Genomic DNA, 18,007 nt, shown 5'->3' with positions numbered 1-18,007 from the left:
GAAATCTCCAATTTTAGTTAACACCCCATCCCATTCTTTTTCTTTTACCTCCCAACCTGTTCCTGTTCCCGGTACGCCCACATTCTTCCACTATCCCACCTCCTCCCTTCCCCCACACCCTACCCTTTCCAATAATGTCGATCCCTCTGGCTTTGCATTTCACCGTTCTTGCCTTTTTCTTTCCTTATCAGCACCCTTTTGTCTCCTTGTCTCCTTTAATCTTCTTTTGTCTAACTTTTGTCTCCTTTTGTAGTCTTTCCCACCTATCTGCTGATCAAAAATACCCACCACCTAAAAACAACTATCACTTGTCAAGTTTTGTCCTGCCCCCCTCTTTACCAGCTTTATCTCCCCCGCTATAGTCAGCCTGAGGAAAGGTCCTAACCCGAAATGTCTCACCAGCGCTTTGTTTTCTATGCAAGGTTCCAGCATCTGTAGTTCTTTGTGCCTGCTTGTTTTATGTTGCTTACAAAATGCCTCAGGCCACAAATTTCCTATACTCTGACCAATGACAGGGAAAGGCCCATTTAATCCTTTGTATGACATGGCTATCCCTGTTAACTTCATCCTGCACTCCCTCCCCCCCAACCCCAGCAAAAATGCCTTTGAAATACCTTTATTGATAACAAATATTTAAAATACTTAAAATTAAACTGGGACATGTTGGCTGGTGTGGGCCAAAGGGCCTGTTTCCACACTGTATCACTCTATGACTCTATGACTTTCATTTTGCCAAGCACTTGTGCTTGGTCCATGTAAAAACATAAATTGGAAGATCTTTGTGTGCATTTTGTCACTCTGTAAGATTGGCTTCTACCTCGACTGTAACTGGATTTTTCTCATAACCCATGATTCCTTCAGTTTCCTAAAACTGATCAAACTCTTAAAAACAACTCGGCATCAGGGCTTCCATAGTCTATTAGCAAGAAGATATCAAAGAATCACAGTCCTTTTCAGTAAAGAAAAGTCTTGTTGCCTGAGCCTTAATTCTGTACCATCTTATTGAGGCTGTAATTAGTTTTATATTCTCCAGCCAAGAGAAATATTCTATCACCATCTATCTCTCAAATTCTTATGCTTCAACAGGGTCATCTTTCATTCTTGTGAATGTGGACATATGACTTTCCTAATTTTTTCCCACATAGATAATATCACATGAATCCATCTAGTAGTCCTTTTTTTTTGCACTGTTTTGATGTGACAGAAACTGTACACTGTGTGATCTTACTGAAACCCCATATAATTACAGTAAGTCATCTTTACAACCCCTCCTTCAATCCTTTTTGTATTAGTCTTTTTGCTTTTCCAGTTTATTTTTCATAAGATTCCCTACTGCAATTTTTCATGCTAGATTCTACCTGCCTTTAACCCCTTACCTTGAATATCATTGCAATGTTTTCATATTCTTATTTTATATTTTCATTTAGTTTTGTATCATAATCCAATATTGGTTCATTGTAATTGATTCTGTCTTCCAAGTTATTGATGTTTATTATAAATAGACAAGGCCAAATACTGATTCTTGTCGGATACCATTTGTGACATGATAAATCTGAAAATAGTTAACTTACACCTACTCTTACTTGTGAAGTTGGATTGCTTTTGCCATAGCTTATGCATTAAATTCATTCTCGTCCCATAATTGTTCGCATATTTCACTTTATAAAATGATTTTTCTTAATTTTCAACACAAATGGGAATCTAGTTTCATGTGCTAATCTGTTAAATTTTCGATTAAGGAAAAATACTTTGAAACTATAAGTTTATTCAATTTTTTTATTTTGACAGGTTTTTGTGGAAACATTGGACAAATGTTTTGAGAACGTCTGTGAGCTGGATTTAATTTTCCACGTAGACAAGGTATAACTTGACATGATTCAGAATAACAAGTATAATTATCAGTGGAACTGCCAAATGCTTGTAGCCAATTGGGATTTTGAAAAAAATTCAACTAATATTTGCTATTTACTGAAAATTATTCGCTAGACATGTGTAAATATTCAATGAACAAACTAAAAATGTTTACTCCTAGTGGTCATGGGTATGTTGCCCTGTGCACTGATCTGCTTAAAAAAATATATACCTCTGTCTCTGCCTCCATCCCTTGCCACAGAGTAACAAAATGTTAATTTGGAAAGACACACATTAATCAGTGATAGTATGGATTTGCTCAATGAAAATAGTATCAGACAGGCTTGATTTAGTTGTTTGTTGTTGTAACAAGGAGAGTTGATGGGACAGTGTTGATGATACTTATTTGCTGATCATACAAAGTTCGCTACATTTATGACTTGGGAGGATAATATGAAGAGGCTTTAAGGTGATGCAGTCAAGCTGCATGAATGAATAAGAGGCCAGATGGAGTATCATGTGGAAACATTTTAAGTTATCACATGCATTTACAAAACAGAAACAGAATAATTGTAATTGTTGAGAAATCGAGTTATGTTGATAACCTGGGAGTCCTTGCAGGTAACAGCCAAAGTGCAGGTGCACCAAGCAATTATGAAAGCAAGTAATATGTTGGCCTTCCTTACAAAAATATATGATTATAGGGTTAAAGATGCCTTTCTGCACTTATCTGGGGCCCTCGTGAAATTGTACTTGGTCTCCTTGCATTAAAAAAGAATATATTTGTCACAGAGGGTGTGAGTGAAGATTCACTGGATCGGTTCTCGGGATGGTGGTGGATTTATTGTAAGAGGAGAGATTGAACAGTTAACGCTAGAAGAATGAAACAAGGTCTCATTGAAACGCAACATTCAGGGCTCAGCTGACTGGATGCAGGCAGAATGGTTCCTCTAGCTGAGGAATGTAGAATTATTCATCAAAATCGCAATAAAGAATAGGCTATTTAGGACTTGGATGTGGAGAAATTTTGTGAAGCTAGTTTATCTGAATCTTTGGAATGCCCCATCCTGGGGGACTGAAGGCTCAAAAATGAAAGTACTTCAAAATAGGGATCAATAGAGTTCACAAGTTCACAAATTATAGGACTAAAATTTGGCCATTCGGCTTATCGAGTCTACTCTGTCATTCAATCATGGCAGATCTCTGCCTCCTAAACCCATTTTCCATGAGCGTTCTCACCATAACCTTTGACATCCGTTCTAATCAAGAATTTGTCAATCTCTGCCTTAAAAATATCCACTGACTTGTCCTCCACAGCCCTCTGTGGCACTGAGTTCCACAGATTAACTACCCTCTGACTAAAGAAATTCTTCCTCTCCTCCTTTCTAAAATAACGCCCATTAATTTTGAGGCTATGACCTCGGGTCCTAGACTCTCCCACCGGTGAAAACATCCTTTCCACATCCGCTCTGTCTATGCCTTCTATTATTCTGTAAGTTTCAACGAGGTCTCCCCTCAAACTTCTAAACTCCAGCGAGTGGAGGCCCAGTGCTGTCAAATGCTCATCATATGCTAACCCACTCATTCCTGGAATCATTCTTGTTCCGGAAGATGGCGCGGTCCAGTCGCCGTCGTGGTAGCTCTGCGGGAACTGTGCGTTTTAAACTGGTATGTTTATTTAAAAATTATCTCTAAGTGCTAGCGTGTGCTAGCACTAGCAGTAAACCAATGTACGACCAGGAAACGCTCGTAAAATTAAACTCGAGCGCTACCGGAGCACTATTAAACAGTATACTACTCACCGATATATCAACGTGGCCGATAGAGATCATCAAAGGAGCGCACCGCGGCAGCAGCAGTGGGAGCGCGGGTCCGTGGGAAAGTCGAAAAAAACACAGAGGGAAGCGAGGGGGGATTCGGAACAGGCTGAGAGCCCAAGCCTTGCGTCCACCTCTGCCCAGCATACTTCTGGCCAACGTCCAGTCCCTGGAGAACAAGCTGGATGACCTCAGGGCAAGGATCAGATTCCAGCGGGACATAAGGAACTGCAACATCCTTTGTCTGACTGAGACATGGCTGACCAGGTGATCTGCCCATCCGAATCCTTCACTGTTTTCCGGGCGGACAGAACGGAAGAATCCGGGAAATCCAAGGGCTGAGGAGTCTGCTTCTTGACCAATAATAACTGGTGCAATCCTGGAAATATTAAGACGCTTTCTCGTTCCTGCTCGCCGGACCTGGAACATCTAACTATCTCATGCCGACCATTTTACCTTCCCCGGGAGTTCAGCTCGGTGATCATCACAGCCGTCTATATCCCACCGCATGCGGACAACGACGTGGCACTATCGTCCCTACACGATGTGTTGTGTCGACACCAAAACAAGAACCCTGATGCGGCTGTGCTGGTGGCTGGAGATTTCAATAGGGGAAATCTCAAAAAGGTCATGCCCAACTTCTACCAACACATCACGTGTGTCACCAGGGGCGAAAGAACTTTGGACCACTGCTACACGCCGTTCAGGAAAGGCTACAAGGCCGTTTCTCTCCCTCCTTTTGAAAAATCTGACCATGCTGCCATTTTCCTGCTGCCGGAGTATAAACAATATGTTCCAAGCAAGTTCCAGAGACGTAAATGAGTTTGCGGAAGCGGTTACGGACTTCATTGCCACAATAGCCGATACCATCATCCCCACGGTAAGGGTCGGTATCTTCCCTAACCAAAAACCCTGGGTGGATAGGTCTATTCGCGTGGCCTTGAATGCTCGCACCGCTGCTTACAACTCTGGCCTGGCATCCGGCAACATGGACGACTACAAGGGAGAGTCCTACCGACTGCAAAGGGCAGTGAAGGATGCAAAATGGAGATACCGGGACAAGATGGAGTCACAGATGGAGCAGCAGGACACCAGGCGCCTTTGGCAGCGGCTACGGACAATAACTAGCTACCGGTCCAGCACCCCCTCAACCGGAAGTGCCGGCTCCTCCTTAGCTGATGATCTGAACTCTTTTTATGCACGGTTTGAGACGGGTAACACCACCAGCTCGCCGTCTAAAAACAGCACCGAGGTGGTGCTGGCTAGCGAGGCTGGAGGGGGACCCACCGCCGGGGATGTGCACACATTCTTGGTGTCCAAGCATGACATGAGGTGGGCTCTGACGCGTGTGAACACGAGGAAAGCTGGGGGCCCAGATGGTATATCTGGGCGAGTGCTAAAGTCTTGTGCTACTCAGCTTGCTCCAGTGCTCACCACAATGTTCAACCTCTCCTTGGCCAAGTCCCTGGTCCCTGCATGCTTCAAAAGATCCATCATTGTACCGGTGCCAAAGAATGCCTCTCCAGCGTGTTTAAATGACTACCAACTGGTGGCCCTCACCTCGGTTGTCATGAAATGCTTTGAGAGGCTAGTCAAGAAGCACATTTGCGCCCTCCTTCCTCACAACATGGACCCACTGCAGTTCGCATACCGTCCGAACAGGTCCACGGATGATGTGGTCTCCCAGGTTCTGCACACCGCTCTCTCTCATCTGGACAGCCAGGGGGGCTATGTGAGGATGCTGTTCATTGACTTTAGTTCAGCATTCAACACAATAGTCCCCAGCAGACTGGTTGAGAAGCTGCTGGAACTGGGGCTTAGCACCCCTCTGTGTGCCTGGGTCCTGGACTTTCTCACCGCCAGGCCCCAAGTGGTCAGGATGGGGGAACACACATCTAGCTCCCTCACCCTGAACATAGGATCCCCCCAGGGTTGCGTCCTTAGCCCCCTACTGTACTCCCTGTACACACATGACTGTGGGGCCAGGTTCAGCTCAAACTCCATCATCAAGTTTGCTGATGACACTGTGGTGGTGGGCCAGATCTCCAACAACGATGAGAAGGCCTACCGGGAGGAGGTGGCTGATCTGGCACTCTGGTGTCAGGACAATAGCCTCCTCTTGAATGTCACTAAAACGAAGGAGCTGATTGTGGACTTCAGAAGGGCTAAACATCCAAGGACGTACACACCACTGGAGATAAATGGGTCTACTGTGGATAGGGTGAGCAGTTTTAAATACTTGGGAGTCCGCATCACAGAGGATCTGACATGGGCAACGCACATTGCCGCACTGGTGGGTAAGGCAAAGCAGCGCCTTTACCACCTTAGACAACTGAGGAAATTCAGAGTGTCTCTGAGGATCCTTCATTGCTTCTACTCTGGGGCTGTAGAGTGCATCCTGTCCGGCAACATTACAGTCTGGTTTGGGAACAGCTCTGCCCAGGACAGGATGGCCCTGCAGAGAGTAGTTCATTCGGCAGAACGCACCATGGGAACTACACTCGTCCCCCTGCAGGACCTATACATCAGGAGGTGCAGATCCAGAACAAGCAAGATCATGAGGGACCCCTGCCACCCCAGTAACGGACTGTTCCAGATGCTACGATCAGGCAAACGCCTCCGCTGTCACGCTGTGAAAACGGAGAGGATGAGACGGAGTTTCTTCCCACAGGCCATCAGGCCTGTCAACTTTTATAACTCCAGAGACTACATTTTTGTCTACACTATAGTAACTTATTAACTTTATTTATATGCTGTAACTGTAATTCTTTTTTGTGCACAATCCGCAGGCATTGCCACTTTCATTTCACTGCACATCGTGTATGTGACAAATAAACTTGACTTGACTTTGAACCTCCTTTGGACCCTCTCCAGAGCCATCACATTCTTCAGATATGGGACCCAAATTTGCTAACAGACTTTATTTAAAGTAGTAGTTAAGTAATACATGGAACAGAACAGTGCAGGAACAGGCCCTTGCATCCACAATGCCTGTGCCGACCATGATGCCGTTACTCCTCTGTCTGCATGAGATCCACATCTCTTCATTCCCTGCGTATACATATGCCTATCTAAAAGCCCTTTAAAAGCCACTCTCTATCTGTTTCCATCATCACCCATTGCAGTGCATTCCAGGCTTCACTGCTTTAAAAAACCCATCACTGCTTTAAATAAAAGTGTCCTGCATATTTCCTTGAAACTTTTCCCCCCTCTCACCTTAAAGCTATGCTCTCTGGTCCTTGACATCTACTTCCTAGAGAAAAACAGATCTGATTGTCTACCCTATCTATCTCAAAATGGTGTTGTTCTATCGGGTCGCCCCTCAATCTCCAACTCTCGAGAGAAGACAATCCATGTCTGTCTGACCTCACCTTTATTAGCTAATACCCCTTAATCCAGACATCGTTCTGGAAAACCTCTTCAGCACCCGCTTCAAAGCTTTCACAATGGGGCAACCATACCTGTGGATAATAGTACAAATGCAGCCTAACCAAACCAATTTTATTCTAATTCTGTTTTGAAGGTTCACAATATTTTGGCAGAAATGGTAATGGGAGGAATGGTTTTGGAGACCAATATGAATGAAATAGTTACTCAGATTGATGCTCAGAACAAAATGGAAAAATCTGAGGTAAGAATCCTATACCTTGTGGAAAATGCCGTTTAACTTGCATGATTGTGGATTCTGCATGCTTCCTGTGTCTTCTGTCATAGCTTATTTTTCAGTGGCAACAGCCAGCTTGCTTGTAGCTCTAAGGAATGCTCTTGACATAATTTCAACTGTTTTACCTTGATAAGTTAACAGCAAGTTTGGTGCATTATAATATGTTTTTGATAAGTTTGACCATTATTTTTTTTGCCTCGTCCACAGATATGATGAGTAAGTTTTGTAGATTGACATGAACGAATTTACATGTGAATTAACCTGGAATCTCTAAGCTTTTCTGCATAATCTTATTTTATACATAAATTTAATAGTCTGACTCCTCTGAAAACAAAAATACAAAGCAGATTGAGTGAGTAATATTGAATGGCTGTCTCTTTAAAATAAACTTGATTTGACCTGCATATTACTTGGTGTCAAGCAGAGCAAATGTTGGTAAGAGTGAATCTGGGATAGGGAGAAAAATAATCAGCAAAATCATCACCATGACCATCATTCAGCAACTCATTGAGCTATACCGATTACGCTTACCATAATCTAATAGCCACTTTGCATTCATTGTCTCCCAAGTACTAGTACTCAATTATGCAAAGTGCTATTAAGTATCTTGCCTATGGGACAGGTTTTGAAGTAACCAATTTTCACCATTCATAAATTGTAAAATGGGTTGTTTAGCCAAATGTGATATTGATATATTACAGGTACTGATGGTTCGGGTGTACATTGCTAACATTTTCCACATTTATTTAACAATTTCTTCAAAATGCAATTTTCCTATTTCCCTCATAACTCGAAAGTAATATTGGAATGCTGGGTGAAGTGGTGAACAATGTAGCATTCTATTAACAGTCATTTATTTTCCCCACAAAAAAATATAACTCGATTGAAATACATTAAAAATAGATTTTTTTTAAAACCTGGATTTGCTCTCTTTAGAGAAAATAGGTTGATGGGAAGATTTGATAGAGGTGTAGGGTATAAGAAAATAACTGCAGATGCTGGTACAAATCGAAGGTATTTATTCACAAAATGCTGGAGTAACTCAGCAGGTCAGGCAGCATCAGTCTGAAGAAGGGTCTCGACCCGAAACGTCACCCATTCCTTCTCTCCTGAGATGCTGCCTGACCTGCTGAGTTACTCCAGCATTTTGTGAATAAATACCTTCGAGGTGTAGGGTATGATAAGTTAAGGTAACAAAGAAGATTTGTTTTCATGAGCTGATGGTACAAAGCCCAGCAAACAGATTTGAGATAAGGAAAGGGGTTGGTGGTTGCGGAGAATAATTTTTTGAGGAGGTAACCATGGTGATCTATGAGGTTAGGGCAGTGGATGTTGTCTACATGGAGCACCAGTAAGGCATCTGATAGTCTCTCATTATAGGCTGATCCTAAAGTTTAATGTGCAAATGATCCATGGTGACTTGGTCATTTGGATTCAAAGATTTGTAGAAGGCAGGGTTGTGGTGGAAGGGTGTTATTCTGTTTGGAGGTCTATTAGCAGTACCTGAGGAATCAGTGAGGAGGATCTGTTGTTTGTGACTTGGATGTAAATGGAGATAGGTTGATTAGTAAGTTTGCATACAACACAAATATTGGTGGAGTTGAGGGTAGTGAGGAAGGCTGCTAAAGTATAGTGGGAGATAAATCGGCTCCAGAAATGGGTGGAGAAATGGCAAATGGAGTTTAATTCGAGCAATGTCCAATAATCTAGTTATCTGATTGTTTGGAAATTCCAATGGTTGGGCATCTGGCTCAGAGCCTGTTACTTGCACTACTTTTAAACTCAGCAGGTTAACTAGAACATTTATTATACTATAATATGACATTAAAAAAAAGTAAAGCAAATGTGCTGGAGTATTCATAGGAGTACTATATAATGTCCTGAATCTCTGCTTGTCCAGTACCCTGTGGTCCTGAAGGTCCCAAATTATCACATTTTTATTACATTTATAACTAAATGGAATTTAATACACATTTTACAAAATGACTTTGGTTGCAAGAACTGGGAGAGGATGGAACACTTTGAAGTTGAAATTGAACCATGTGGTGCTAAAAATGTTGCTTCCTTTGCAACCCATGATATATTGAGCTGCTGATTATTGATTCTGGCACTTGGTGTCAGTAGAGGAAAACCCATTTTTTGAAGCATATTGGATCAAGTTCTTTAAAAAGAAACTGGCTTTGCTGGTTGGGCAACTGAGTATGGAACCTTTTGCTACGGAAAATAAATTGCTTTTGAAAGAATGAGAAGTTTTGTGCTCGTACATTTTTTAATTGTGAACTCAAATATGTGATAAAATAAATTATATGGATGACAAACTAGAAAATGTAACTGGGCCTTTAAGATCAATTTTCCCTCAATATCTGCTTCACACAAGTTTATAAATAATATTTGTCCCATCATATCTAACAACATTTTGTCAAGCAAAATTGTACCAAATATGTGATAATTTTTTCAAAGAACGACCTGCCCAATTCTTGCTGTAGAGACAGAAGATGCTGGAGTCTTCAGCAAAAGACAATGTGTTGGAGGAATTCAGCAGGCTCGGCAGCATCTATGGAAGGAAATTGACATATTTGTCTTTCTTCACCAGCTCTTGCTGTACTTTGCAAAATGAATCCACTGTCTTTTGAATGGCATTTACGATTATTTACTATTCATTAAAAAAAACAATTATTCTCTAGCAATTCAGGAAAAGGAATACCAGCTTAATATTTGGAATATTGCTCCTGGTAATGTTAATGGGTAATTGGGGCTGACCCTGAATGTAATAAGCTGATAGGATTGCTAATAGAAATCTTTACAGAGCTTTGTTATAACATTATAGTTAAGTTGCTTAGAGATTACTGTACTTTTGTATCATCCATCTCCCATTAATAACAATCAAAGGTTAGGTTTGGTCATACAGCATGGAAACGGGCCCTTCGATCCAACTTGCTCATGTCGACCTACATTAGTACTGCCTGCTTGTATTTGGCCCACATCCCACTAAACCTTTCCTATCCATGTACCTGTCCAAATGTTTTTTTAAATGTTATAGTACCTGCCTCAACTACTTCCTCTGGGAGCTCATTCTGTATACCCACCACCCTCTGAGTGGAAAAAGTTGCCCCTTGGTTTCCTGTTAAATCTCTCCCCCCTCATCTTAAATCCATGCCCACTCGTTCATGGGCAAAATACTGTTTTTACCCTATCTATTAACCTCATGATCTTGTACACCTTGACAAGACCCCTTTTTATCCTCCAGCCATCCTATGAATAAAGTCTCAGCCTGCCTAACCTCTAGCTATAGCTCTGGCCCTCAAGTCCAGGCAACATCCTCGTAAATCTTCTGCGCTCTTTCCAACTTAACAACAATCTTCCCTGAGCAGGATGATCAAAGCTGAACACAACTCGTAAAGCTGCCTCGCCAATGTCGTGTACAACAATAGACAATAGGTGCAGGAGTAGGCCATTCAGACCTTCGAGCCAGCACTACCATTCAATGTGATCATGGCTGATCATTCTCAATCAGTACCCTGTCCCTGCCTTCGCCCCATACCCCCTGAATCCGCTATCTTTAAGAGCTCTATCTAGCTCTCTCTTGAAAGCATCCAGAGAATTGGCCTCCACTGCGTTCTGAGGCAGAGAATTCCACAGATGTACAACTCTCTGACTGAAAAAGGTTTTCCTCATCTCCGTTCTAAATGGCCTACCCCTTATTCTTAAACTGTGGCTCCTGGTTCTGGACTCCCCCAACATTGGGAACATGTATCTTGCCTCTAGCATGTCCAATCCCTTAATAATCTTATATGTTTCAATAAGATCCTCTCTCGTCCTTCTAAATTCCAGTGTATACAAGCCTAGTTGCTCCAGTCTTTCAACATGCGATAATCCCGCCATTCCGGGAATTAGCCTAGTGAACCTATGCTGCACGCCCTCAATAGCAGGAATATCCTTCCTCAAATCTGGAGACCAAAACTGCACACAGTACTCCAGGTGCGGTCTCACCAGGGCCCTGTACAACTGCAGAAGGACCTCTTTGCTCCAATACTCAACTCCTCTTGTTATGAAGGCCAACATTCCATTGGCTTTCTTCACTACCTGCTGTACCTGCTTGTTTGCTTTCAGTGACTGATGCACTAGGACACCCAGATCTCGTTGTACGTCCCCTTTTCCTAACTTGACACCATTCAGATAATAATCAGCCTTCCTATTCATACCACCAAAGTGGATAACCTCACATTTATCCACATTAAACTGCATCTGCCCACTCACACAACCTGTCTAAGTCACCCTGCAACCTCATAGCATCTTCCTCACAGTTCACACTGCCACCCAGCTTTGTGACATCTGCAAATTTGCTAATGTTACTTTTAATCCCTTCATCCAAGTCATTAATGTATATTGTAAATAGCTGCGGTCCCAGCACCGAGCCTTGCGGTACCCCACTAGTCACTGCCTGCCATTCTGAAAGGGACACATTTATCCCCCACTTTTTGCTTTCTGTCTGCCAACCAATTTTCTATCCGTGTCAGTACCCTACCCCCAATACCATGTGCTCTAATTTTGCCCACTAATCTCATATGTGGGACGTTGTCGAAGGCTTTCTAAAGGTCAAGGTACATTGCATCCACCGGCACTCCCCTGACATTTTCCTAGTTACATCCTCAAAAAATTCCAAGAGATTAGTCAAGCATGATTTCCCCATCGTAAATCCATGCTGACTCGGAAGGATCCTGTTACTGCTATCCAAATGCTCCGCAATTTCGTCTTTTATAATTGACTCCAGCATCTTCCCCACCACTGACGTCAGACTAACTGGTCTGTCATTTCCTGTTTTTTCTCTCCCTCCTTTCTTAAAAAGTGGGATAACATTAGCTACCTTCAAATCCACAGGAACTGATCCTGAATCTATAGATTCAATCTATAGAACATTGGCAAATGATCACCAATGCGTCCATGATTTCTAGAGCCACCTCCTTAAGTACCCTGGGATGCAGACCATCAGGCCCTGGGGATTTATCCGCCTTCAGTCCCATCAGTCTACCCAACACCATTTCCTGCCTAATGTGAATTTCCTTTAGTTCCTCTTATCACCCTAGGGTCTCTGGCCACTAGAACATCTGGGAGATTGTTTGTATCTTCCTTAGTGAAGACAGATCCAAAGTACCGGTTCAACTCGTCTGCCATTTCCTTGTTCCCCATAATATATTCACCTGCTTCTGTCTCCAAGGGACCCACATTTGCCTTAACTATTTTTTTTCTCTTCACGTACCTAAAGAAGCTTTTTCTATCCTCCCTTATATTATTGGCCAGCTTACCTTCGTACCTATCTTTTCTCCCCGTATTGCCTTTTTAGTTATCTTCTGTTGCTCTTTAAAAGAGTCCCAATCCGCTGGCTTCCCGCTCTTCTTTGCTATGTTATACTTCTCTTTTATTTTTTTACTTTCCTTGAGTTCCCTTGTCAGCCACGGGTGTCTCTTACTCCCCTTAGAATCTTTCCTCCTCTTTGTGATGAATTGATCCTGCAACTTCTGCATTATTCCCAGTAATACCTGCCATTGCTGTTCCACCATCTTCCCTGCTAGGGCCTCCTTCCAGTCAAATCTGGCCAGCTCCTGCCTCATGCCTCTGTAATCCCCTTTGCTATACTGTAATACTGACACTTCCGATTTTCCCTTCTCCCTCTCAATTTGTAGATTAAAACTTATCAACTGTAACTTAACATCCCAACCTCGATACTCAATACCATGACTGATGAAGGCTAATATACTGCAAGCATTCTTGATCACCATATCTGGCTATGATACCACTTTCAAAGAACTGTTTCTGTACTTTTAGATCCCTCTGCTCTACACCACTCTCCATGGCCTTGCCATTTCCTGTGAAGGTCCTACCCTGGTTTGACTTCCCAAAATGCAATACCTTTCACTTATATACATTAAATTCCGTTAACCATTCCTCAGCCCACTTGCCCAACTGATCAAGATCCTGCTGTAATTTTTGATAACTAAGTTCAACATCTGCAATACCACCCACTGTAATGTCACCTACAACCTTGCCAATCATGCCATCTGTATTCTCATCAACATAATTGATATAATTCACAAACAGTAAGATCATAAGTAATAGCAGAATTAGGCCATTCGGCCCATCATGTCTACGGCGACATTCAATCATGGCTGATATATCTTAACCCCATTTTCCTGCATCCCCATAACCCCTGACTCCCATACTAATCAAAAATCTATCTATCTCTGCTTTAAAAATATGCATTGACTTGGCCTCCTCAGCTGTCTGGCAATGAAGTCCACAGATTCATCACCCTCTGACTAAAGAAATTTCCATTCATCTCCTTCTTAAAGGAACGTCCTTTTCTTCTGAGGCTATGACCTCTGGTCCTAGTCTCTCCCACTAGTGGAAACGTCCTCTTCTGGGCCCAGCACCGAAACCAGAAGCACACCACTAGTCACAGGCCTCCTGTCGGAAAAACAACTTTTCACCGTCACCTTTGGCTTCCATCCATGAAGCCAATTAACTACCAAGTTGGCCAACATCTATGAAGATATTGAGTAGTGAAGTTGGGATGTTATGTTACAGTTGTACAAGACATTGGAGAGCTAACATTTCAAATATGGTGTTCAGTTTTGGTCACACTGCTACAGGAAGGATAGTGTTAAGCTGGAACAAGTGCAAGGATGTTGCCTTGTCTTGAGGACCTGAGGTGCAGGAAAAGGTTAGGTAGGCTTGGACTTTATTCCTTCGAGTGTTGGAGGATGAGGGGTGATCTTGGAGAGGGTATAAGATCTTGAGGAGAATAGATAAGGTAAATGCACAGTCTTTTGCCCAGAGGAAGGGAATCAAAAACCATGGAACATAGGATTAAGGTGTGAGGGGAAAGACTTAACGGGAATCTGAGGGGTAACTTTTTCCACACAGCGGTTGGTGGATATATGGAACATGCCGTCGGACTCTGTAGTTGAAGAAGGTACTATAAATAAAAATATTTAAAAGTCATTTGTACAGGTACATGGATAGGAAATGTAGGTTAATTGTCTGGGTATATGTAAAAATTGTCCCTAGTGTGTGTAGGATAGTGTTAGTGTGTGGGGATCACTGGGCGGTGCGGACTTGGTGGGCCGAAAAGGCCTGTTTCCGCGCTGTATCTGAAATATGAAGAAAAAAAAATGAAATGTTTAGAGGTGTATTGGCCAAATGTAGGTAGATGTGCCTAGTGTAGACGGGACTTTATGGTCAGCGTGGGCAAGTTGGGCCGAAGGGCCTATTTCACTGCTGTGTGACTGAGTATTAGAAAATGGGGCTATTTTAGATGCATACTTAATTGCCATTAGAAGTATAATGGGTCTAAGGGCTTGATTCCAGGCAATATGATTAAAAAATATCCAATATAATTGAGTCTTTAAGAGCAGCATCTCTGTGGCAAGGCAAGATGTATAATTTTGTTTATTATAGTGAGAATTCATGGTCCCTATAAGCAACTGTGATGCCCCCAAATAACTCTGTTTGCAGCTTAAATTTTGGAGCTAAACAGAGGGTCTTAAGAATTATTTTTATTTTCAGGATTTGAGCAATGATGGTAAAGCTAGAATTTATTATCCATCCTTAATTGCACTTGATATATTGTTGAGCTGTCATCTCTGCCGTTGTCGCCACTGAAGTCCTTCTCTTGCGACTACTGCCACGGTGTTGTAGAATTGGGATTTCCAGCATCTAGACCCAGTACTTAAGTTTGTGGGAAACTTAGTTGGTGGAATTTCCATGCTGACCTTGTCTGTCACAGTGGTGTAGGTCCTGAGTCTTGGTAATCATCAAAATCTCAGTGATGTATTCAAGTAATCCAGGCAAATAACCAACCACCTTGCATTTTTCATAGATGGTACCACTGCTGCCACTGTGCTCTGGTGGCAGAGGGAATGATTATTAAGGGTAGTAGAAGAGAAGCCACGTGTATGGTGACGCACAGGATGTAGATAATGGAGAATTTGGAGATTATCATTGCCCAGCATTTTTATGGCACGATGTTACTGCCTCTTGTCAGCTCATAATTGAATGTTATCTAGGTCTCACTGGATGCAGCAAAGAGTTTAACTTAGGATAGACACAAAATGCTGGAGTAACTCAGCGAGACAGGCAACGTCTATGGATAGAAGGAATGGGTGACGTTTTGGGTCGAGACTTCTTCAGAACGAGAGGCAGGGGGGGGGGGAAGAAATGAGAGATCAAGACAGGAATGTAGAGAGAGAAAGAGACGCAGAGATGGAATAAATGAATGAAAGATATGCAAAAAAGTGACGATGATAAAGGAAACAGGCAATTGTTAGCTGTCTGCTAGGTGAGAACGAGAAGCTGGTGCAACTTGGGTGGGGGGGTGGATGGAGAGAGGGAGAATTCAGAGGTTACTTGAAGTTCGAGAAATCAGATTCATACTACTGGGTTGTAAGCTGCCCAAGCGAACTATGAGATGCTGGTTCTCGAATTTGCGTTTAGCCTATTTCCTTCATCATCGTTACTTTTTTACATATCTTTCATTCATTTGTTCTATATCTCTCTGAATCCCTGTCTATATCTCTTGTTTCCTTTTCCCCTGACTCTCAGTCTGAAGAAGGATCTTGATCCGAAATGTCACCCCTTCCTTCTCTCCAGAGATGCTGCCTGTCCCGCTGAGTCACTCCAGCATTTTGTGTCTTATCTTCAATTTAAACCACCATCTTCAGTTCCTTCCTACACAGTTTAACTTAGTAGTTGTAAATGTATTTGAACATCCCCACTTTTAACTTTAGGATGGAATTCATATAATTAATGTAACTGAACATGAAGAGGCTGAGGAAGCCCTGGAGATGGGATGATTACAATCCAACAAACACAACCATCTTCAATGTGCAATGTACAGCCATAAACATCCTCCCCCCCCCCCCCCCCCCCCCTCTTGATTTCCATTGATTTTACTTGTGCTGGGACTCCTTGGTTACAGTTGGCTAGGTGTCGGGATCAATCAATCTAATCTCACCAATGGAATTTTGTTCCTTGCTCCATTTTTAGAGAAAGGCTGTGATATGGTGTAGAGCTGTGTGGACCTGTAAAATGCAAAGTAGTGGGTTGCAAGTGCAGCTGGAGAGGATTGTGGATAATGCCTTCCATCACTTCAATAGTGATGGAGAGTAGACTGGGTGATAGTTAACTAGATTGGATTTGTCCTGCATGGTCTTGGTAATGTACTTTGTTTATAATAGAACAAATTGTTTGATTGATCACTGTACTGCTATTCATTTTACTTTTGGGGAAAAACTCTATACATGGTATCTGCACTTGCTTTGCATTATCGTAGCTTTGCAAAACAGATGTTCATGAATGATTTAAAACCGTGTGTTTTGTAAATTATATGATCAAAGTGTTTTTAAGATGATTAGCTTGACAGCACACTGGATTAGTGCCCAACAATGCTTTGTAAAGTTCAATCTAATAGTATTTGGCTTCTAACTTTGAGGGAAGCTCCTGTCTTAATGGCCAGAAGTGCATCACAGGTATGTATCATTCTTATTCAGTCAAATGTTCACTCTTTTATATCATCCTGTCTTCCGATCAGTTATTTATTATGACTAAGAACTCTTGTCTATCATTTGGTTGATGTCATTTATTGTAGAATTTGTGAACTATTGCTCTGCTTGCTTCTTTATTGACACACCAAATATACCAATCAGGAAAGAACACAAGAACACAAATGAGGAACAGATCTAGGCCATCAGACTCTTTGAGCCTGCTCCACCAGATGGCAGAGCTTCTATCCCAATCCAATTTTCTTGCTCTATCCCGGTATCTCTTGATGCCCTTAATATGCAGAAATCCATCAATCTTGATATTGTATTAACTCAATTACTGTGTGTCCACAGCCCTCCAGGGTCGAAAATTCCAAAATTCTCCCCAGGAAATCTCCCCTCATTTTCTGCCCCCCAATGACCTCTACCTTATCTAAGACTGGCCAGTTTTTCTAAATACCTCAGCCAGGAGAAGCATCATTCCTGCATCCATTCTTTTTCTGTAAGAAATTTGTTATCATTAAATGTAATCATCTCTCATTATTCAAAATTCTATAGAATACAGATGTAAATTATTCAGTCCTTTGACATGGCAAACCTGTAGTTCCCAGTATCCAGTCCTCATAAAACTGACTGGAACGACTAGTATAAATGAGATACTGGGCTACTGTGACGTTTAAAAGAGAAAGGTTATGACTTCTCCTTGACATCCAACCGATATCAAATTCAGATTATTTGCAATGGCAAGATCAAGTAATTTGGTACCAAGTGAGAACTAAACTTGTATTGTACCTTCCACATTCTAAAACATTTGCAATTACATTTGAAGTGTTGAGAGTGCATTTTTAATTTAAGCAACATGAAATGAGCTTTGGAATTTCCACATAAGCCACAGTATTAAATGGTCTTTTCTCATGCATCTCAACGTTCTTAAAAATAGAAATCGTTTATGCAATCAATAAACTTCAAGTTCCTTTGCCTTGACTGTGGTCAGGGTAGAGTCACATAGTAGCTTGTTAAATAGTTCCTGAAAATTGTTCTCTTCAGGATCGATCCATATCATTGCTGCCAATAGAATAATTATTCTGCTTTACAAGTCTATTTTGATCTAACTTTTCTGCAGAAATCTCTTCAATAAC

At 42.0% G+C, this 18,007-nt stretch overlaps 1 protein-coding gene across 2 annotated transcripts in view; it reads left to right on the top strand.

Moving 5' to 3' along the window:
- Positions 1-18,007, top strand: part of ap3s1 (adaptor related protein complex 3 subunit sigma 1) — a 59,025-nt gene that overhangs the window by 32,562 nt on the left and 8,456 nt on the right. For both annotated transcript variants that reach the window (XM_078396318.1, XM_078396317.1), the window contains exons 4-5: positions 1,789-1,860; positions 7,192-7,299. In XM_078396318.1, the coding sequence (XP_078252444.1) occupies positions 1,789-1,860; positions 7,192-7,299 (180 nt within the window). The remainder of the gene's footprint in view (positions 1-1,788; positions 1,861-7,191; positions 7,300-18,007) is intronic.

This window comes from Rhinoraja longicauda, chromosome 3 (genome assembly GCF_053455715.1).
Source record: "Rhinoraja longicauda isolate Sanriku21f chromosome 3, sRhiLon1.1, whole genome shotgun sequence".
NCBI classification, from domain to species: Eukaryota; Metazoa; Chordata; class Chondrichthyes; order Rajiformes; family Arhynchobatidae; genus Rhinoraja; species Rhinoraja longicauda.
The sequence above is the reverse complement of the archived record's forward strand: the minus strand, read 5'-3'. Positions and strand labels throughout refer to the sequence as shown.